This window comes from Cetorhinus maximus, chromosome 3, assembly GCF_964194155.1.
Source record: "Cetorhinus maximus chromosome 3, sCetMax3.hap1.1, whole genome shotgun sequence".
NCBI lineage: Eukaryota > Metazoa > Chordata > Chondrichthyes > Lamniformes > Cetorhinidae > Cetorhinus > Cetorhinus maximus.
Genome location: NC_135881.1, coordinates 56,880,075 through 56,903,229, shown reverse-complemented (window position 1 = coordinate 56,903,229; position 23,155 = coordinate 56,880,075). Strand labels below are relative to the sequence as shown.

At 43.9% G+C, this 23,155-nt stretch overlaps 1 protein-coding gene across 1 annotated transcript in view; it reads right to left on the bottom strand.

The window, feature by feature from the left end:
- The window catches only part of cubn (cubilin (intrinsic factor-cobalamin receptor)), a 481,327-nt gene that overhangs the window by 340,356 nt on the left and 117,816 nt on the right, over positions 1–23,155 (bottom strand). Inside the window, exons 17-20 of the mRNA XM_078535601.1 lie at positions 19,919–20,097; positions 18,094–18,259; positions 15,924–16,149; positions 8,891–9,021 (exon numbers count right to left, since the gene is read on the bottom strand). Coding sequence (XP_078391727.1) covers positions 8,891–9,021; positions 15,924–16,149; positions 18,094–18,259; positions 19,919–20,097 — 702 coding nt within the window. The remainder of the gene's footprint in view (positions 1–8,890; positions 9,022–15,923; positions 16,150–18,093; positions 18,260–19,918; positions 20,098–23,155) is intronic.

Below are 23,155 nucleotides of genomic sequence, written 5' to 3'. Positions count from 1 at the left end.
TTGATATTGCGGAGCATTATTTTGTCGTAGAATCTGTATTTTTCGAATCAGGATTTTCTCTTCAATTTATATTTGACTTAAATCATGGAATCACTTACATCATATTCAGATTGCTTTCACTGTTGTACTAAAACAAGGATTCCTGCTGCAACAGACCAAGTACGTCACAACTCAGATTTTACACTTTTTAGTTTTATATATTTTCAAAGCTAGGAACATATTAACTGTTGTAAAGTAACTGGTCACATGGAAACCTGCATATATATTGGTTGTTTTGTATAATTGTGCACACATTTGGAATTGAAAAAAGAAACCTTTCTCTGTGCATTTATTCCTGCAAGCAGTGGAAAATCAAACCAATCCAGACTGTAGCCGCAAATTGTGCGATTTTTATCCTCCTGCCTTTCATTAAGTCATGGAATATCAGCCAACGGCAAACAGAGCACAAAGCACTTTTGTGCAGTTCTGGGAGCATGAAACCATAAAATCATAATGTGCACAGGATGCCAGAACTAGTCCTGCAGTTTAGTGTACAGCTTAGGAAAATGCTGTATGCTTTGAGTCATTGCATAAGCTTCTGCTTGGAAGTTATCCACTTAACTCATATGTCAAAATCTGCAATCAGATTTTTACCATTTCTGCTCTATTCTAGAACATTAATATATAGTACCCTTGCCTTGTCTTTGTGAGGCACATTCTCCACAATAATGATACATGTTTGCATCCATGTTATCAATTTATTGTTGTCAGGCTGGGGTTCATGGCTATTTAAGAAGGCATTAATAAATATGACATTAGTGATCAATGGCAACTAGTTTTTGAACTAGCCAGATAACATACTTAAGAGCAGCTGTTTTTCTATCTAACGGTAATACCACAAACTGCTCAGTTAATCTGACTCTGATGTAAGAGTTTAACACTTTCCCCTGTTAGTACCCATCGTCTCAGTGCTCTCAGCTGCTTTTGGTTGTTATATTGCCTGAAGCTGATTTGCAATGGATCGGAGCATAACGGCCTTTGGATTTTATTTGTTTGATGTAAAATCAAAAAGATGGCAGGCACGCATTTGTTATGCCAATAATAATCCTTTTTCATCACATCCAGCAGAAACTACAGTCAATGCCACCTTTGTTACAGAAAACACCAGAAAGGCCATTATAAAGGCTGTCTCCTAATTTCTTCCAGTTAGTCATAGCATATTTTCAGGGTGTCTCCAATCCAAATATAAAAGGATATTAAATATTCTAAAAATCATTTTTAATACTTCCCTTTTGATTCACATCCTGCAGGCCTCAAATTCGAATCAACCCTTTAGGGACTATGGAACTAATTTACAACTTTTAAAAAAAGTTTTGTCACTTTTTCAGAAAATATTGAAAATAAAAAAAAATCACATTTATTTTAGTTGCTATCTATATAGTCATAGAGTAACACAAATCTAGGTAGCATTTCTCTGTAAAGTAAATTATTAAAAATGTTTTTCAAACATAGGACCTGGAAAGACTTGGCAGATTATCAAGGCACTCCCAAAAGGCTCATCCGACCGGTTCCATAAAAGTTATAAGGACAAGGCTATCACCAAAAGTGAAAACAGGAATTCCAGACTCCATCTTGTGCCCCACCCTTACATTTCATTCCTGATGTTTACTGCCTGAAAGCCCTAGTTCTTACAAGACAAAGACTGGCATGGAAAAATAAATTTCCCAGTTTCCACCTTAAGGGAACTGTAGGGAATGCAATTCTTATTACACCATATTGTTATAAAGTCATTAAGATGAAAGGATCAGATGGAATGCTAGCCAACTGGCAATTCTGTGGTCTCTCAAATGCAAATTGATTTCCTGTTTCTATTTCTTTTCTGTTATCCTTCCTTTCCTGAATATGTTGACTCATGCTGGAGTATGGTTGCAGTGTTCGCCATTATTAAAGGTTATTTGTCCATAGTTCGACTTAATCCTGTTTTCACCCAATATTCAAGGATAGGCAACAGGGACCACTGGACGGCAATCAAAAGCAGAATTCCTCTCTTACCCTCCCAAGTCAAACAATAAGAATCCACTGTACGCCTGGCTGAGATCAATGAATGGTACAGATCAAGGAATGTACCTGGGACATACTTTTGTGGCTCCACCTTCTCAGCTATTTATTAGCAGTGACCAATTTCTTTATTTCTGATTTTTATGTAATTTTTATTCACATGCTACATTAATAAAAGCCTCATATGGATTATAATTGTTGCATGTGTCCATCATCATACCCAATACAAGCATCATGCTGACTCTTGGGTTTTATTCTGCCATGTGAAAAAAATATATAATTCTTATTACCTCTTCTGCATGAGGAGCAGGTAGGGCAAATCTTATGGGGGGAGCTAGACAAAAAGCTGGAAATGGGGAAGTAAGGCTTCATGCAACTTCATGTTGACCATCTACCTCCCTTTATTTTTGTCCTACTGTGGTCTGCAATAACTGTCAGCAAATCATACACTGAAGCCTTCATACTCCTTCTTTCACTGGAAGTTACAACACTGTTCATCAAAAAAACAATAACCCCCTTTCTGTTTATCTTTTCCAATTGTTGCTGAGGAGAAATATTCAAATTCCAGGACAATCAGTCCTATCAGCATTGCAGAGCACACATGCTAATCATTCTAGCCCTCCTGGGCACAGGGATGTTCACTCTTGGGCAGTTAGGCAGTGGACCAGAATGGGGTGTACCAAATGACACACAAAGCACAACTGAGCAGGAGGAGCTGTTGATGGCATTGAGAAGTTTGGGTCTTCAGGTTGTGTAGTGCCCTGACTGAGCTGCCTGTACATAGATCCTGTAGGTTTGTCTTTAAAAAGTGATGGTTCTGAATTATGAAGTGTTGGTGGAGGCACTAGGGACTATATCAGACAGTATGCTGTGAAGATGGCAGCTCAGTTGGAGGAGTCCATTAACAGCATGCGTAAGACATTGCTGATGGCTTTGCACTTATGCCATTTACCTCGAGCATGTGGAAGCTCCAATTGGGTATTCACATCCAGCAGCCACCACAAAATATTTCACTGAGCTCATTGAGACCATTAAGCTTGCTTGCCCACAGTGTCTAATGCCAGTGGGTTGGAAAAGACAGTCAGTGACAATGGTACAGTCTATCAGGATTGCAGCATAGGAATACAAACAGGATGGGTTTTAGTTAAAATTATGAGAGTAATCTGTTACTTCCCCACATTTGAGAATTCTGCCACTTTAAAATTGTGGTGTCATTCCATGCTGCCCTCAGTTTTACATTGAGGGGAATGAATCAAACATTTGCAATTTGTGACTGGAAGCCTGAAATGACCCAATAATATACAAGTTACAGTTAGAGAGTCCTTAACTGGCAAGTGGATCCTCTAGCAGAGGTTGGCTGTGGATTTGTTTGCAACATGTGGCATAACACAGTGATGGTCCCTTTTTGTAAAGCGAAACTGCCTGTAGGCACTGCTCCTTTGTTAATTGCCTCTCCTAGATATTCTGATGTTAGAGCACCATGGGTAGGAGTTATGCATCTTTGATGCTACTTGGTCAGAGAGGCATCCCTGCATTGGTCCTCTTCTTGCAAAAAAAAAAGATATATGGGAATTTCTGTGGAAATAGTACAGAAGACAGATGCCCAAAAGTTGTCAACACCAAAATAAACCCAAGATAATCCAGAAATAATCTTTGAAACAGTGCTATCGGATATTGATGCTAGTCTGCTCCAGTTCTCTTCTGTCTTTTTGTGTTCGGCAACCCTGCATGTCTGTTTTACATGGACAGAAAAAGGAGCCATTGAGAGTTGAGTGAAAATGGCAATCAATGGGGCATTGGAGATTATGACTCCATTTTGCCTCAATTACATGCAATTGCCCAAAAATCAGTAGGTCCTTCTTGGCACTGTCAGGAACAGTGGTAGAAAATGGGGAGGGCAAAATGGCATGGGCTGACATTTCATAAATCATGTCTGGGATCAGTTATACCCTGAGATTTTCTGCTAGATGAGGTGGGTGAACTGCAGGGTACCCTCCCCATTGTGACAAAATAAATGGCTCCCTCAAAAGAAGTGCCATTTAGCAACAGGAGTAAGCAGCTACCAAACTGTGAGAAGTACTGCTAGAAACTCTAGGACCATCTATTGATGCAGCACCAAAAGACACATAAGTCCCAAGCGGTCCCCCCGTTGGAAATCAGTAGCTTGTAACCATATTTACTCCTTCCGCTGGAAAGGCAGCCGAAGGAGTAAATTTGGCTCAAAAGGAAGTACAATGGTACAAACAGTAGCACCAAATATACAAATCACTTGTAAGGATGTTAAATTATTGCACTTAGTTTAGTTCAAACAAAGCTCCTCACAATTCATTTAGATAGCAGCAAATGAATAGATGACCATGTATGGTCATTAATAATGAAGAGCATGTTGTTGATTGGGCCATTGCACCTTGAGCAATAGGTCAATAATGTTTGTGAAGGAGCCAGATTCTACATGTGGTTGAATGTCTGGCCAAGCAATAATTGCTGCATGAATGTTCCTAGCTGTGACTTGTATTCATTCATATTCTTCTCCTTATTCAAATAGAATTTGCCCAGAGAGATTCCTATGCTGATCAATTTGCTTGCTGCAAATGAAATAAGCAACTGATAAAAAGACAGTTTCTGTAAAAGCAATGGAAAATAAATTAGGACTGAGCAACTGCAGGATACAATGCAACTTTCAAAAGATAGATCCGATAAAGTAAACAATTGCAATCAACAATAACAAGTCCAACCCTGAGGAAATCAACTCGAAAAGCCAGACTATGAGATCACTCCTGGATACATTTTATTTGGATTGGCAGCACTACGTTAAAAAAAAAGTGCATGCATGAACTTTGCTAGGGTGGGTCACATATTCAGATGAACAAGCCTGCTGTCTTTATTCACAGGGTGCACAATTCTGCAGTATAAAATGTAATGAGTTTTAATGAAGCTTTGTTTCTTGACCTGAGAGCCTCATTGTGGGCTGGCTTTTCATCCTTGTGGCAGGTAATAGGAGTCAGGAAAATTCCCCTTTTGGCCTACCTGCCTTGGGTAGAAAGTGCCCATCAAAGACATCTTCCCCTCACCTCCCTCCCCCCGTCAGCATTCCATAGGGACTGTCCCTCTGTGAAACCCTGGTCCACTCCTCCACCACCCCCAACTCCTCATCCCGTTTCCAGAGCACCTTCCCAGGCAATCGCAGAAGGTGCAACACCCGTTCCTTTACCTCCTCCCTCCTCACTGTCCAAAGCACAAACACTCATTTCAGGTGAAGCAGCATTTCAATTGTACCTCTTTGAATTTGGTCTACTGTATTCGCTGCTCCCAATGCGGTCTCTTCTACAAGAGGGAGATTAAACGCAGACTGGATGATCACTTTGTGGAACACCTACTCTCAGTCTGCAAGCATGACCCAGACATTTCTGTCGCTTGCCATCTCAACACACCAACTTGCTCTCATGTCCACATGCCCGTCCTTGGCCAGCTGCAATGTTCCACCGAAGCCCAACGCAAACTGGAGGAACAGCACCTCATTTTCCAATTAGGCATTTTACAGCCTTCCAGACTTAACAATAAGTTCAACAACTTCAGACCATGAACTGTCTCCTCCATCTTCACCCCTTTTTTAACTCAATTTTTAAAAATTTTTAGTTATTCATCTATTTAAAACATTTTTTTTATCATTCTCCCCCAATACTATTTTGCTTTCACAGAGCACTGGCCCTTGTTCTGCTATTAACACATTCTGCTATCTTACTGTTATGCTACTATCAGCACCTTCTTTAGTCTTTAACATGACCATTAACACTCCCTTTGTCCTATGTCCATGACATCTTTGTCAAATTCCTCCTTAGCTCCCACCTATCCGTGACCTTCTATTTTGCTCCACCTGCTGCACCCCCTCTTAAACAGTATAAAATCCATCACATTTCTACTTCTCTTTAACTCTGAAGAAGAGTTAGATGGACTCAAAACATTAACTCTGTTTCTCTCTCCACAGATGTTGGCAGGCCTGCTGAGTTTTTCCAGCATTATCTGTTTTCAAATCCCTTTCAGTGTCTGTAATGATATCAGTAATGTCAGTGTCAGTGATGTGATGTCTAACATGTCTTCTGTCAGTAATACATCTTACCAAAATTCCAGTCTAGATCAATGATATCTTTCCTTGCACACATGAGCTTAAGGACAGTCAAAACCGACACAGTCCCTCGAGCCTACTCCACCGTTCAGTGATCATGGTTGATCTGTATCTTAACTCCATTTACCCTCTTTTTCTCTCTATCCTTTGATACGTATATCAACTACAGTCTTAAAATTTCAGTTACCCAGAATCCAGTGTTTTGGGCAGAGGGTTCCAGATTTCCACTACCATTTGTGTGGAGAAGTGCATCCTAATTACATAACCCTTTCAGTGGCAATGATGACATCATCCCACCTATTGTAAGGACTCCAAAGCAGTTGAAGCTCAAGATTAAAATTCAATAATGAGTCTGCTCATCTTTCCTTTACCACCAAAAAAGATTCCTCAGTAAATTACACTGCATTTAGATCACAGCTCTGTGGGTGGCAGCACTCAATGTGCCGCGTCTGAAAAATACTCAATATTCCTATTGGATGATGTCAGAATCCTGCTGTCACTTCTCCATTAATCAGAGGCATGGCAAGTAAGGCGATGCTTTGAATGCCAAGCTGTTCCAGTACAGTTACAACACTGGCATCTACCCAGCAATATGTAAAATTGCCCAGGTATGTCCTGTACACAAAAAGCAGGACAAATCCAACCTGGCCAATTACCGGCCCATCAGTCTACTCTTGAACATAAGCAAAGTGCTGGTAGGGGTCAGCAACAGTGCTATCAAGCAGCACTTATTTAGCAATACCCTACTCACCGATGTTCAGTTTGGGTTCAGCCAAGAGCACTCAACTCCTGACCTCATTACAGCCTTGGTTCAAACATGGGCAAAAGAGCTGAACTCCAGATGTGAGGTGAGAGTGACTGCCCTTGGCATCAAGGCAGCATTTGACTGAGTGCGACATCAAGGAGCCCTAGCAAAACTGAAGTCAATGGGAATCAGTGGGAAAACTCCACACTGGCTGGAGTCATACCTAGCACAAAGGAAGATGGTTGTGGTTGTTGGAGGTCAATCATCTCAGTCCCAGGACATCACTGCAGGAGTTCCTCAGGGTAGTGTCAAAGACCCATACATCTTTAACTCCTTCATCCATGACCTTCACTCCAGCCTAAGGTCAGAACATTTGCTAATGAATGTACAATGTTCAGCACCACTCGCGACTCCTCAGATACTCAAGCAGTTGTGCCCATGTGCAGCAAGACCAGGACAACATTCAGGCTTGGATCATAAGTGGCAAGTGACATTCCCACCACAAAAATGCCAGGCAATTACCATCTCTAAGAATAGGGAATCCAAACAGCTCCCATTGACATTCAATGGCATTAACCATTGCTGATTCCCTCGCTATCAACATTCTGGGGGTTAATATTGATCAGAAACAGAACTGAACCAGCCATATAAGTACTGTGGCTACAAGAGCAGGTCAGAAGCTGAGATGAGTGTTACTCATCTCCTGACTCCCTGTAGCCTGTCCACCATCTACAAGGCATAAGTCAGGAGCGTGATGGAATACTCTCCACTTGCCTGAATGAGTGCAGTTCCAACAACACTCAAGAAGCTCGACACCATCCAGGACAAAGCAGCCTGCTTGATTGACACCACATCCAGCACCTTCAACATCCAATCCCTCCACCACTGACGCAGAGTGGCAGCAGTATGTACTATCAACAAGATGCACAGCAGCAACTCACCAAGGCTTCTTCAACAGCACCTTCCAAAGCTACAACCTCTACCACCTTGAAGGGCAAGGGCAGCAGACACATGGGAACACCACCACCTGCAAGTTCCCCTCCAACATAAACCATCCTAACTTTGTATTTTTTAAACATTCATGTGATGTGGGCTTCGCTGGCTGGGCCAGCATTTATTACCCATCTCTAATTGCACTCGAGAAGGTGTTGGAACTGTCACTGGGTCAAAATCCCAAAACTCTTTCCCTAGCAGCACTGTGGGTGTTCCTACACCACTTGGACTGCAGCAGTTCAAGGAGGCAGCTCACCACCACCTTCAGAAGGGAAATGAGGGTTGGGCAATAAAAAAGCTAGCCTAGTCAGTGACACCCGCATCCCATGAAAGAATTTTAAAGAATATGACAAATTGAGTGAGGCAGACTGTATAGTGCTGCCCACTAGATAAGAATGTTTCTCTCGTAAAGAGTAATAGAAAAGAAACTAAACAAATAGAATTCTTAACAATATTACTGTCCTATTACTTAGGTTAGAATGTTCAACATAAGAAATAGCAGCAGGACTAGGCCATTTGGCCCCTCGACCCTGCTCCACCAATAAATAAGATCATTGTTACTTTGATTGTGGCATTAACTCCACTTTCCTGCCTGGCTCCCATAACCCTTGACTCCCTTGTAGATCAAATATTTGTCTTTAATACATTCAATGACCAAGGCTCTGCTTGGGGTTGAGAATTCCAAAGATTAACAACCCTCTGAAAGAAGAAATTCCTCCTCATCTCAGACATAAATGGAGACCCCTCATTTTGAAACTATGTGCCCTAGTTTGAGATTCCCCCAACATTAAGGATTAGTTTGGCATGCCAATATTGAATGTCAAAGACGATGCCAAAGCAGAGACCAATATAGTTAACAAGTATCATGTACTTGTTGTTCAAGTTTAAGTAAACAGAACTCAACATTATTGGCATACTATCACCATCTTGCTCATTATTATAATACAGAATCACCACAGCAATATTACAAACTCTACACAGTAACAGCATACCTGAGGAAGCAATAGGGGAATCATAACTTGCTGAGAATCCCTGTGTAGCTATGCTTGAATCAGACACAAAAAGGAGGCTCATCATACTGCCGCTGCTGGTTATAGAAGGAGGAATAGATCCACCGCAGAACCTATAATAAATGAAAGAAACGTTGACTTCACTATCAAAAATGTTAATTTCCTTCAATAATTAGCCATAGTACATTAAAACCAATAATAATTTTCATTTTCTATAATAGCATAGAGTACACTTATTTAGTGCATAATATGAACTTATGGAGAATCGGTGGCAATGTGGGAAATACATAAGAACAAGAATGTGTTGCGTCACAAGTGCCAAATGCAAGTTTCCAGGCTTGGGAAGGCTGCTGTGGAAATTTAATCAGGGCAAGCAAGGCTCATTACCTAAAAGAACACAGGGAGGTCTGAAAACCAGCTTAACATTCATATTAGAAGAACTAAAGGATTTTGTCTTATGCCAACCAATTACAAGTGGCATTAAATTAATTGTAATTGGGAGACTGTTCTGGGGTGGCATGGTGGCACAATGGTTAGCACTACTGCCTTACAGCTCTAGGGACCTGTGTTCAATTCTGACCTCAGGTGCCTGTCTGTATGGGGTTTGTATGTTCTCCCCGTGCCTGTGTAGGTTTTTACTGGGTGCTTCGGTTTCCTCCCACCATCCAAAGACATGCTGGTTAGGTGGATTGGCTACGGTTAAATTGCCCCTTAGTGTGTGTGCCCTGTGATAGACTGGCATGCTGTCCTGGGTGTACCGTGCCCATTGCCAGTCAGGATAGGCTCAGACTCCCCATGACCCTGAATTGGATAAAGCCGTTCTGGGAAAGTGAGTTAAGCGAGACTGTTCCATTCTCCCTGGAATAGTCCTTTTACTACCAGTGACTGAAACAAATAGGGAAAGGCAGGCAATAGTCTGGTCAGTTGCTTTATTACATCACTTACTGAAGTTCTCTGCCTATTAATTTCATTTTTAGATAATTGTGAATGCTGTTTTATGGTGTCCGATCAAAAATCGACGTTCAGTTCAATGGTATAAGATACAATACTGACTAATTATACATGTATTGCATTATTTATTACTTTCTTTCATGTTTTTCCAAGATTTAATTATATTTGCTAACAGTTCCCAGATTCTCCAATGCTCCTATTAAGACAGCCACTTAGAGGTACGCAAGTGTACTATGAATTATCCCTGCTCCCCATCGAAGAATGGCATCATTTCTACTCAAAATCTGGTGAAATTGTCTGTCCAAAGGTGAGAATTCTCCATTGTAAGCCCTACAATCTGTCCATTCCCAAACAAATAAACAGGGTTAGCTATCCTGAAGAGTGCTGCAGTTTCAAATGAGTGAAGGGGCTCAATCAATGCTTATAAAACAATGATTTTAAAAGACTTTAACTGATAGGTTTAGAAAGTTTGCCTTCACTTAGAATCTGTCACAAACAGAATAAAAGTAGAACAGAATAAGCATATCAATCTATTCCTAAAGGTGTTAAATATTAAGGCTGGAATTTTCTGTCCCCATTGGCTTCGGGCATCAAGGAAATCATAACTTCCTGGGCAGGCGTGAGCGGACAATACGGCAAGGAGGCCAAAAATCGGTTCCATGCCATCATGAAATTAGTTTGTGATCGTCCGCTCCACCTGTCTATGCCGAGTTTCCCACCGCCGCTTGTCGGGAACGTCATTTTAATACATATGCATATGATTATAAGCCCTGCTCACCAGAATCATCCCCCCATGCTGAATCATCCAGGCACATGGGCGGACAACAGCATTTAAAAGGTGTGGACCTTGCGAGCTGAACTTCGAGGGGAACTTGGAGATGACTGCACTATAATATTACGCAGCGCTCGCAAGGATCGTCCATTTGACTTCAAGGGAGAGGCACCGTGCATTCAGGCAAGGGCGCAGGTAAGTGGGTTTCCTGGCTGGCTGACAGTGAGATGCTGGAACAAGGGCTGCACAACGGTTGGGGCGAGTTGCAGGGGAAGGGCAAGGCAGCATGGTCTGATGGTAGTGCACAAGCACATGTGGGGTAGGAGGGAGGGAGGAAAGCGGCCACGGATTAGGGAAATCATGTATAAAGTGAGCATTCTTCTACAGCTTTGACAGTACAGGCACAGCCACTTTGACATGCTTGGAGTCGGGCCTCTAACTTATCTGCCCACTCATGCAACACAGGGGTTTTTGGTGCCACCAAATGCTGCTGAACTTTTCACCCCTTGGGCACAGACTGCAAACTAATGAGCATTTTAGTGGACTGCAGAACAATTGGACGACTGCGCAAGTTATACAATCTCCTTGTGAAAGCTGGCCGTGCAGCAGTCACTGCTGGAGGCACTCACGGCCTCTTGCAATGTCATCATCCCGGTTTGGACCAATCTCCCCCATGGTTCAAGCTAACAGTGCAGCTTTGCAGTGCAGGTTAGGAGAATGCCTGCGCCTGAGCTGACATCACAGCATGCAGTCCAGTGGGCAAAGCTGCCGCCAATCGGTCAAGTGGAGTAGAGCGGAGGTGGGTGGAGTTTTGGGCAGACGTGCAGTGCTCTAAATTCTGGCCATCCAAGACTGGAGACGAAGGAGAAGAGAGCGACAGAGTCGCTTGGCTAGGCAGAGGAAGGAGCAGCACCCTTGAGAAGAAGGGGTGGCTGGGGGTCCAGTGCACACCACTGAAGAGCCACAGTGAGCCGTCATGGGTCGGCATCTAGCCAGACCCAGGGTCTACAGAAGGCACTTGTCATTCATGCAGATGACCGAGAACTGGTGTCACTGAAGACTGCGCATGTCCAGAGATCTGGTCAGTCACATTGGCCACCTGCTGCAGATTTGATGCCGCCGGGGCATGGAGGGCATCTACTGCCAGTAGCCGTGAAAGTGAGTGCAGTGCTCAAATTTTATGCCAATAGCGCCTTTCAGGGCTCCACAGGTGACCTCTGTGGGATTGTGCAAGCCCCCATACACAAGTGCATCCAGGAGGTCATGGATGCCATCTTCAGGAAGGCACACAACTTTGAGCATTTCGCCCGGGATCAGGAAAGACAGGAAGCAAGAGCGCTGGAATTTGCCCGAATCTCAGGCTTCCCATAGGTGCAGGGTGCCATTGACTGCACTCACTTGGTGCTCAGATTTCCTTGGCAACAAGCAGGCAACTACTTGAACCGCAAGGTCTTCTACTCTCTGAATGTTCAGCAGGTCTGCAACCATCACAAATGCATCCCACAGGCCTGTGTACGATTCCCAGGGAGTGTCCATGACTCCTATATTCTCAGTAGGTCTCAGATCCCTGACGCCTTCCAGGGTCCATAGAGGCTGCAGGGTTAGCTCCTCAGGGACAAGGGCTACCCACAGAGGACGTGGCTGATGACGCTCATGCGGTGGCCTCACAGTGCAGCAGAGAGAAGGTACAATGAGGCTCAAGCTGTAACTCGAATTTTGGTAGAGCAAACCGTTGGGATGTTGATGATGAGGTCCTGGTGCCTGGACCAGTCTGGTGGAGACCTGCAATACAGTCCACGCATCGTCGTCGCCTACTATGCCTTTCACAACCTGGCGCTGCAATGGGGGGAGGAGCTGCCTGAGGAGTAGATGGAGGAGCTGTACATCTTGTCCGATGAGGACGATATCGACGGGTATGAGGATGATGAGGTCCTCGAAGGCAAGGATAATGGGGATGAGGCCATTGCATTGTCCAGATGAGCAGGCATGCTCATGAGGCCCTCATAGCTGCTAGATTTGTGGAGGATGATGTCAGCATGCAGTGAGGTGGCTCCATAGATACTCATATTGCATCTATGAACATTTCAGTCCTGTCTGGCTGATGGGAGCACACATACCCTCTGCGGCAAGGCTCCTGTAATCAAGATGCAGGAGATGCCAATAGACCATACATTCCAGGAGGATGATGATAACAAGCAGTGAGGACACCCCATGGATCCTCACATAGTTCATATGAATGTCTGACTCCTGTCTGGCTGATGGCACCTCACTTGCGTTCTGTGAACAGGGTCATTTCATGGAGATGCAGCAGGGAAAATTTAACTTCCCCTGATCCAATGGCATCCTTCGTGAGCGGTACCCTTCAGGACTATACTGTGACTGGACACAGATGCTGATGAGATGAGGGGCCAGCCTCAGCTCAAAGGTGCTGGGAGCACACAGAGAGAATGATGGAACTCTGTGCCGCCAGCCCAGAACATTCTGGCAGCAATGATAAGCCCCATCAAGGTGTAGACATGACTGATGTGTCCAGTGACTGTGAAGGTGCACCATCAGTGTGCTGGGAGGGTTGCACAAAGCATTGGGAAGAGGCTGTGGACTGAGACACCTGCCTTACTCTTGTGCCGGAACCAAGCTTTCACATCTGAGTGACACGAACACTACTCATTAGAACAAGAAGCTATAGGCAAGGAGACATTCTTGGGAGTTTATTTACTATAGTGAACATTATGGACAAATAATTAACACCTGTGCTCAGGCTGTGCAGCTACATCTTCTTTATGTTTGCACTTCAGCCCCACGCTCCTGATCTACGGACACCCGGTGCGGAAGGGGGTTAGGAAGGAGGAGGACCTCCTCGTGAACCTGCTCCTGGGTCTGGCCAAGTTGGCCATCAACAGGTCCAGGCAGCGGGCGATCGACGGGGGAGTCCCGCCCGATTGTTTGTCCCTCTTCCACGGCTACGTTCGCGGCCGGATGTCCCTGGAAAGGGAGCACGCGGTGTCTGCCGGCACCATCGAGGCCTTCTGTGCCCGGTGGGCACCGCGGGGACTGGGGTGTTTTGTTGACCCCTTTAATCACATCTTAGTTTGATGTTTGTAAGGTTCCTTTAAAGTTTTTCCTTGATTTTACAGCTGACCTGACTTAGGGGCTGTGCTTGATTTCTCCCTTGTTATTGTTAATTTAGTTAATTGTTTTGACTCGAAAAGAGTTACATCTACTTTACCTTCCTGACCCTGTCGTAACGTATTGGTGCTCCACCAACATCCACAGCGAATGTGGAGGCAGCCTGCTGACTGCTACATCCTGTCTATGATGACCTTGACTGGCGTTCTCTGGAGGGCCGAGATCTTGGTAGCTCCGGCCTGCTTTCTGGGTCCTGCTGCGTGAAAGTGGCACTTGGCCTCGTGGACCTAGAGCTGTGGGGGTCACAGGGAAAGTAAATTTGGATGGGCCGAAGTCCCCTGGGTGGATGGTCCTGGGGTGTGCACCTGCTGATCCTTCTGCCTGGGTGCCTGAGGGCCCCAGGTTGATTTGTTGAGGAGAAGGAGAAGCTAGAGTGAGATCGAGCTGACCTGCACCCCTCTCGTGTTGACACTGTTGGAGACCAATTATGGCATAACCAACAGAGTTCAGCCCGCACAGCAGTGCAGAACAGATGTCCTGGACGAAAGTCTCCATCGCAGCTGCCATCCTACTAGTGTTGACCCCAGTGCATTGCCATGCTGGCTTTATAGCCTCAGGCTGAAGGCAGACAGACTCTTCCATCATGCCTTGCTATCTGAGGAGAGCAGTGGACATGTCTTCCTAATGTTCCCTTTGCAACTCCAGCAACTGTGGTGTGACTTTAGTCCAGAGCCACCTCAGCTGATATCTGGCCTCGAGCAGTCTTTCAAGTGCCGGAAACCTGGGAAGTCCCTGCCGCCGCCTGCTGTGGACCAGACAGTGCAATGTGCTCACCAGATTGTGACCGTGAGGCTACCCTAGAACTAGGTCCCACCAAGGTGTGTGTCTCTGCGCTGGTGGAGAGTGTGGGTGAGCGCTGTGACAGGTCTTCAATGAGGATGTCATCAGACTCTTCTTCCGAGGTGTCTTCAGGGCTTGAGTCAAGGACCTGGCTCATGGACCCCTCGGCTGCTTCCCAGATGTGCATGGCAGAGGACTGCGTTACAGGGGAACTGATTCACAGCATGGTTCTCTGATGGATATTGGACTGCTGGATCCTCACTTGGTTGAGCACCACAACCTCACCGTCAGCACAGGAATGGTCCAGGTTCTCACTGGCCAGCTAAATAACTCTATTTTCAAAGTCCGTGATGACCTTGATGTCAGGCATTCCTCCACCAATCTGCAACCTCTCCCTTTTGTTGTGTGCCGGCTTGTCCTGCATGAATTCAAATGGAGAGTGTGTAAGCCTGTGAGGCCAGATAACAAGGACGCCTGGCATGTGAGCGTGGTGAGTGGTGCCATGGATGGGATGAGGACTCAATCCGCAGGCAAATGGTGTGTGTGAAAGAACGAATGGTGATGTCCCTTAAACTGGCAGAGAGTGGGATCCCTGTGGACCTGTGGATGTGTAATGGGTTTGTGAGCGCGTGAGTTGAGATTGATAAGAAGAGTGATTTACCCTGGCAGAACAGAAGAGATCATTCATTCTCTTTCGGCACTGGGTGGCTGTTCTCTTTTGCAGGGCACTGGCGCTGACCACCGCTACTACCGCCTCCCATGCTGGATTGGTGGCCTTTCTTGCTGGTCTCCGCCCAGAGTGGGGGCAGGGGACATTGCGATGGGCCTCCACTGTGTCCAGTAGGCTAGAGGGAGGCGTCACTAAATTTTGGTACCATGTTTCCTCCCTTTGACAGCCATGAGTTTCCAGCAGCTTCCGATGCCTTAGAGAGAGCTAGCTCTGTGCAGGGGCGGCCTTTAAATATGTCACCTAGTTTACTGAAGGCTTGAGGTGACAGAGGAGTGGGCGAATCAGAGGCCACTCTGCCCCCTCGTGTTTCCCGGAAATGCATTATTAATGAGGAGGGACACGCCAGGAATCGGACAATACGGCATGAAAAGCCACCATTGCAGCCAGCAGGTAAAATGTCCTTTTCCTGCCAGCTACTGCACCTAATGCAAATCTGAGATGATTCAGCCCAAATTCTCAATTTAGTACCATGCTGACCTATAGTAAATAATGGCATCCCAGTTTTGGAGGCACCTAGAAATGCTGGTTACCCAGAAAACATGAGTAATTATCATTACTGTCACCCAACACAAAATGCAGAATTTATAATTTCTTACCTTCCTATTGGTCTGCCAGAACTAATGGTACCATTGTCATATAGCTCAACATAATCCTTGGTGCAGTTCATGTGATATTCCATATTAAAGGAGGTGAATGTAAGACGGATGACATGTCCAGGTTGAATTGAGATATACCAGATACATTTAGTGTCATGTGGATAACTTGTCGGGTGTCCAGGGCTGGTAATGGTACCTGTCGGTTGTGTCAGAACCTGACCACATTCTATAGAGAAAGTTAATATTTTGTTCACTCATTGTTTTTTAAAAAGAGAAAGCTTGAATACTGAAGTACTTTATACTCTTAATTCTAGCAATTCTGATTATTCTATTTTTTTAAAGAATATGTTCATTGTATTTCAGATACAACAATAAGGATCCAACAGCAGAATGTGATCATCATATTCCGTTTATATCAGGGTTTACATCAGAGCCCTTAGACTACAGCAAGTTCTCTGCAACTTTCAAACTACCCAGGCATTTTACGTCACAGATCAAACATAATTATGTTTATAGTCTACTTTAATAAATATCTGTATTAATAGACCTCAAGGAGCTCCCATAGTTTATAAATCCAACAGTACAGCTCCTCTGATCATTAAGTGAGCTTTTCAAGATGAATAACATGGTGCTGAACACAGCCAGAGAAACCAATGCAAGGAGCAAAATGCAATAAACATTCATGTCAGTTTAAATAAACCAGGCTAATAACATTTCCAAGAAAACTTAGCTTTCAGAATCCAATTTCAGCAGGTACTTCCAAAGTACGTCAATGGCAGCCAGTAAGGGCGAGAGAGATTCCCAATCAGCATGTGATGGGAAGAAATTGGAGCTCCAGGATACAATATTCTTTTTATTCATTCATGGAATGTGGGCGTCGCTGGCTAGGCCAGAATTTATTGCCCATCCCTAAATGCCCTTGAGAAAGTGGTGGTGAGCTGCCTTCCTGAACCGCTGCAGTCCATGTAGTGTAGGTGCATGCTTTTAAAAGTATATTTTGCCACGTCAACCTGGACTCCTTGGGAGGCTGGTTGGCTCAGCTGCCTGGACAGCTGGTATGGGGCAGAACAAAAGCAGAAATACCTGGAAAAACTCAGCAGGCCTGGCAGCATCGGCGGAGAAGAGCAAAGTTGACGTTTCGAGTCCTCATGACCCTTCAACAGAACTAAGTAGAAATAGGAAAGGGGTGAAATGAACAAAACCCATCAACATCATGAGAGGGGTCAAACAAGGTGACCCGTTATCACCTATACTATTTAATATCACGATGGATCCTCTGATCTGCACCCTACAAGAGGCACAGTTGGGCGTCCACTTGCCCTTTCGGGGAACAAGGATGTGTTGTTTAGCTCTGGCGTTCGCTGATGACATTGCTCTGCTCAGTGACTCCCATGCCGGCATGACCAAGAACTTGGCCATTGTACAGGATGGAGCAGATTGGTGCCAACAGCATGGGGTTTGATCCCCATGCTGGCTGGGATCGATTCAGGATCTGCCTCCTTTCCCTACCCATGACAGAGATCACAGTTCTGTGGGTAGGACCCCTCCTTCAGGGCAGAAAACTCAAAAAGAAGGTGGTATAAGGAGAAAGTGAGGTCTGAGGGCAAAGTTAACTGAATAAAGTAAATCTAGTACACCAATTCACATAATTTTTGCGTTTTTTGCTGGTCAGCAATGCAATTTCTTTTTTCCTGCAGAAATTTTTTTTGTATTTGCTGGCTGTGGGCAATACTAGCAAGCCAAAATTTATTGCCAATCCCTAATTGTCCTGAGGGCATTGCGAGCCAAAAAAGAAGTGTGGAACTGGAGTGACTTGTAGGTCAGATTGGGTTGGGGTACAAGGCTTCTAGACATTGGCCAGATTTCATTGTCATTTTTCTGTTACCAGCCTACAAGATTAGATTTATTAAATTCACAACTTGCCATGGTGGGATATGAACTCATTAACTTCTGAATTATTAGCACACTACCATAACCACTAGGATGCTGTGTATCTGAATAAGATGCATGGGGTTATAGGCTCAATTCCCCTTCTCATGCTTAGCCTCAGGAAGGATCCAAATCACCAGAGTCTTGAAAGTTTGGTTCTATTGCAGCCAAAGTGCTTCTTAAGAAGGTTAAAAAGAGGGAAGAGGTCATGGATGACAATAATATAAATATTTTAAATTACCTTTCTCTGCTGATTCATACTCAGCTTGAAATCCATGGTTACCTATATTAGAGTCTGTCTTGAACTTGATGAACATTGACCTTTGTGTTGACCGGACTATTGGTGGAATGACGGTACCACAATATTTACCAATTAGTGGAGAGTCTACGACAGAACCATCCTTGATCTGGAAACAAACAGACTCCTTTAAGATGAGCAACAAGCATTATCATAACCTCATGAACAAATGAAACACAGGTACAATGGAAAAACAATTGCCAGGTACACATAACTAATCTTCTAGGAAATGATAGGTTCACATACAAGATTGTGTTGTTATTCATTACTTCATTTGGAGAAAACATCATGAACTCTTCTAAAAAAAAGTTCCTTAAAATAAAAGCAGAAAACACAGCAGGTTGGTATCCAAAAAGGAAAGACAGATTCATGTTTCAAATAGAACTCTTAAATCTCAACTAGTTCATTAAAAGTAGTTTATAATTTCCAATGGCACCAGCCATGGTATCTTGCTGCAGATATTTTAACTGTAATTAAAATGCCTCCCTCTATCTCTGTAACCTCCTTCAGCCCTACATCCCCCCCAAGATCTTGGGAGAAAGTGCTTCATCAGATTGGATTTTCACTCTCGGCGGGGAATGGCATTGTTGTGGGATGAAGTCAGGATGGCCGCCCCCAGACACAGATCATAGGGAGCCACAGGGGCTGCTGCGTGCCAAGACAAATGGTTTAAAAGTCCTGCCTCAGTTCTTTGGGGCATTGTCCTTGTTGATGCCTTAAATTTTTGGCCGTCCAGTCCCCTTGCCTCACACCCCATCACCCACCAATCACCCCCCGTGGGACCTGCATGCTCCCATGCAACTCATGTCAACCCATGCTCCCCACCAACCCCATGACCCCTTTTCGCCCCCATGAGAGCTTAATGCGTTGGCATTAACCCCATGACATGACCCCACACAGCTCCATGTCCCCTTACAGCTCCCATGACAACTTAATGCCAATGTATGCCAATCCACCTACCACTCTTTGCTCTTAAACCCTTCATGGCAACTCACCCAGTAGCTACCATGGGCAGATCTCAGGAGACATGTTGAGATGAAATAAAATAAATGTCTAAATATCTATCAAAGCCTTCACTATATTAAAAAACAGTTCCATTCATGAACCTTCACAGCTTAACAGTTCTATACACCTTATCTGCCCTTCAAAAGTATTTACGTATAATCTAAAAATTCATGACTTCCACATTGCAGGTTAAGGCCTTGCTACAGTGAAAATGGGGTCTGTTTGAACTCAGCGCTGAGTTCAAATGGCCCTGCTGAGTCCAGGTTTCCCCCATGTATGAGTGGTGCCAGAAAAAGTGGGTTCTGTCATAAATGGGGGAGTTGGGACTTCCGGATCTCTATCCTGTCCGCCATTCTTAACTCCACGAAAATCTGCCCCAACATTTCAATTGAAATCCTTTGTCAGAATTGGAGAAAGCCTGAATCCTTAATCTATCTTTCTTTTTCAAATGTTAATTAATATAATGTTCAATAGCTACACATAGTAGAACAGTGAAAGGGTAACAATAACTACTCTTGAACTGAGAGAAATGATGCAAGTACAGTTATTTCAGTTATGTTTTCTATTCTTAATTAACACTTCTAATCTGAGCTCTAAAGCAAGAATGTTGTGTTTCAATATTATTAATGCATTGAAGATGAATGTCTGATCATGTTTCTGAGGTAGATGTAGGTCCGTTAAATTACTAATCAAATATAGATAGTAATTACTATATCAACTCTGGTTTCACCAATGGTTTGATCAAAAATTCTTGCTCTCATACCTCCACATAGTTATGGTTGCAGTTTGAAGCATTCTCAATGTCAAAGGAAATGAATATGAGTATGACCACTTGTCCTTCTGGCTGGTTGATAATCCACTCACAGGATTTGTTATGTGGGTATGAATTAGGATAATAAGGAGACTTTATCATTCCAGTGCCATTCAGTGTGCCACCACATGCTGTGTAGAAGCATCAGGAAACAATTTAGAAACCGTTAAAAAGCAAAACAGTAATGGAATAAACATTGCAACTAAAAATTAGTGACTGGAATTCTTTTCCAACGCCTCAGTAGGTGATGCATTTCTCATTTGTGGAACTGAACCACTGATTAGGCAGATTCCAGATCTCCCTCCATTCCTCCCCACTGTTAATTTATTCCAGTTGGGATCAATCTATATATACCAGTGGTGGGTCTGGGCTGGGGCAGGAGGAAATCATCCAGTGGTTCCACCCTGTTATTGTCCAACAAGCCTGCTGGAATATGGGCATGTGTGGGTGGTAGCTGAATTCAGGTTAAGGCAAATTGGTAGTGCGAGGAATAGAAAAGTAAAAGTAACTGTAGTTCTTGCAAGGAACATTGCCAGACACCGTGTATCAATAGTTCTATAGCCCAAATGTTTATTTGCATTTTTGGGAATAGGATGTATATTTGGATACTACATTTTCTCCAAAAATAAATAGTAAAATGCCTCTGCACCGAGCAACTTCTCATCTTGGGGGATTTCAACCTTCAGTTCAATTCATCATCTTTTATTTCCTGAGATCACCCTCCTCCTATCCTCCCTTCTCACCCTCTATGTAAACTCCCCAACCCATAGTCATGACAACCCACTTGATCTTGCCATCCTTTTTCTTTATACTTTCATGGGATATGAACATCACTGGCTAGGTTAGCATTCATTGCTTATCGCTAATTGCCCTTGAGAAGTTGGTGGTGAGCAACCTTCTTGAACTTCTGCTGTCCAACTGGTATAGGTATACCCATAGTGCTGTTAGGGAGGGAGTTCCTGGATTTTAACCCAGCAACAGTGAAGGAACAGCAATATAGATCCAAATGAGTGAGATTTGTGTTACGAACAGGAGGGGGTTTAATTTAAACAGCCCTGATTTCTCCTCTCACCATCCGTCTGTAAGTAGTGGTGTATTTCCCAACCCCTCACTTTTGGTGTGATCCAATTTTTACTAATAACCCCACAGCAAACAAGAAGTAGGGTAAACTCAGAGGGTTAGTTTATTCGCACACACTCAAAACATGAGGTGGGAGTGTCGCTACATAGTGCACAGTGCATTCATGCAATAAAGAGGGATAGAGAAAAAAAGATTTACAGGACAAAGACCATAGAGTAATGATTTATTGGTTCATGTGAGTCCAGAGTCAAAGTCCAATGATGCATTCATTCACAGGGATCAACAGGTTGAAACTGATGCTGGATAATTCACGTTTCCAATAGAGCTGACTTCCATGATGCGATAAGCACACAGAGATTAAATACTCTTGTAGGCGGTGGTGCAGAAGTTTCAGTAGAATTAGTGTAGATGGGAGGCAGGCATTCAAACTTGGAAAGAGCCCTTGATCTGTGCTGCTGCTTGGTAGATGCCAGATGGCAGACTGAGCTTTGCAGCTCCACAAGGCAATGTTATAGGTTCCTCCAGCTAGGGAGTCATGTCACATGACTTCCACCTCTCCACTTTGACTTTGACAAAAGGTGTATCTGAGTTCCTGAGATTGTTAATGTTCCAATGATTAAGAATTACAAATTAAGGTTGCATGGCTCTCTGTCCTAGCAGACTAGTAGGCTCCAGTGGCCGGGCAGGCCTGGCTTATGAAATATAGATGGCCTTTGTATAATTCCCTATGAATTTGATCTCTGCAGTCCACTGGGTTGTTAGTGTCTCTTCAGAGATATCAAGGCACAAATTTCTTTGATATTGCTAAATTATTCCTATTGTACAAAGATCACAGCCAGACAAGGCTTCAGTCATTTTAAAAGGTCACTGTCTAGTTTTAAAATTTTAGGAAGTAGCCATGATGATATATTTATTTCCTAAAAATATAGTGTGAGATCTTAGCTCCATTACACTTGGAAGGGAACTTGCAGGTGGTGGTGTTCCCATGCATCTGCTGCCCTTGTCCTTCTTGGTGTAGAGGTCACGAGTTTGGAAGGTGCAGTCAAATTTGCCTTGCTGATTTCCTGCAGTCCAGCTTATAAATGGTACACAATGCTGCTGCAGTGCGTTGGTGGTGGAGAGGGTGAATATTTAAGGTGGAGGACAGGGTGTCAATCAAGGGGACTGCATTGTCCTGGATGGTGTCGAGCTTCTTGAGTGTTGTTGGAACTGCACTCATCCTGGCAAATGGAGAGTATTCCATTACACTCCTTTCTTGTGCCTTGTAGATGGTGGGCAGACTTTGGGAATTCAGGGGATGCATTACTTGCCATAGAATTCCCAGCTTCTGGTCTGCTCTTGGAGCCACAGTATTTATATAGCTAGTCCAGTTCAGTTTCTGATCAATAGTAAGGATGTTAACATGAGGGATTCAGTAATGGAGTGCTTCTTAGTGTGAAGTGGAGATAGTTAGATTCTCTCTTGTTGGAGATGGTCATTGTTTGGTACCTGTGTGGCAGAAATGTTATTTGCCACTTATCAGCCCAAGCCTGAACATTATCCAGGTCTTGCTATATATGGACACAGGCTGCTTCAGTATCTGAAGAGTAGTGAATGATACTGAACATTGTGCAATCATCAGTGAACATCTTCACTTCTGACCTTATGATGGACGGAGCGGTCATAGATGAAACAGCTGAAGATTGGTGGGCCTCACCATTCCCATAGTATCGATCACAGGTAAGGTCATCTCTGATCACTTCCTCATATCGTTCTCCACATCCTGCTTCCTCCACCAAACTCTACTTCCTTCTGTATCCACCCCTTATTTCAATTACAACTGCACTATCAAGATTTCTACTCTCTAGCCTTTGCCCTCTGTTCATCACAACATTTCTGTAGCTATCCATCTGCTCAGCCACACCCTTATCTCTACCTTTGATGCTCTTGTCCCCAGTAAAACCAATACTCTCATCCTGGCCATTCTTGTCCCTAGTAAAACCAATACCCTGACCATTCCCCTGTATGGGTTTGTCTCTACTCCTTTAAGTCCAAAGGACACAAACTTGAATGGATATGATAGACAACTGGTTTAGTCATTCACTGCCAGATCTGGCTGAATCACTTAAA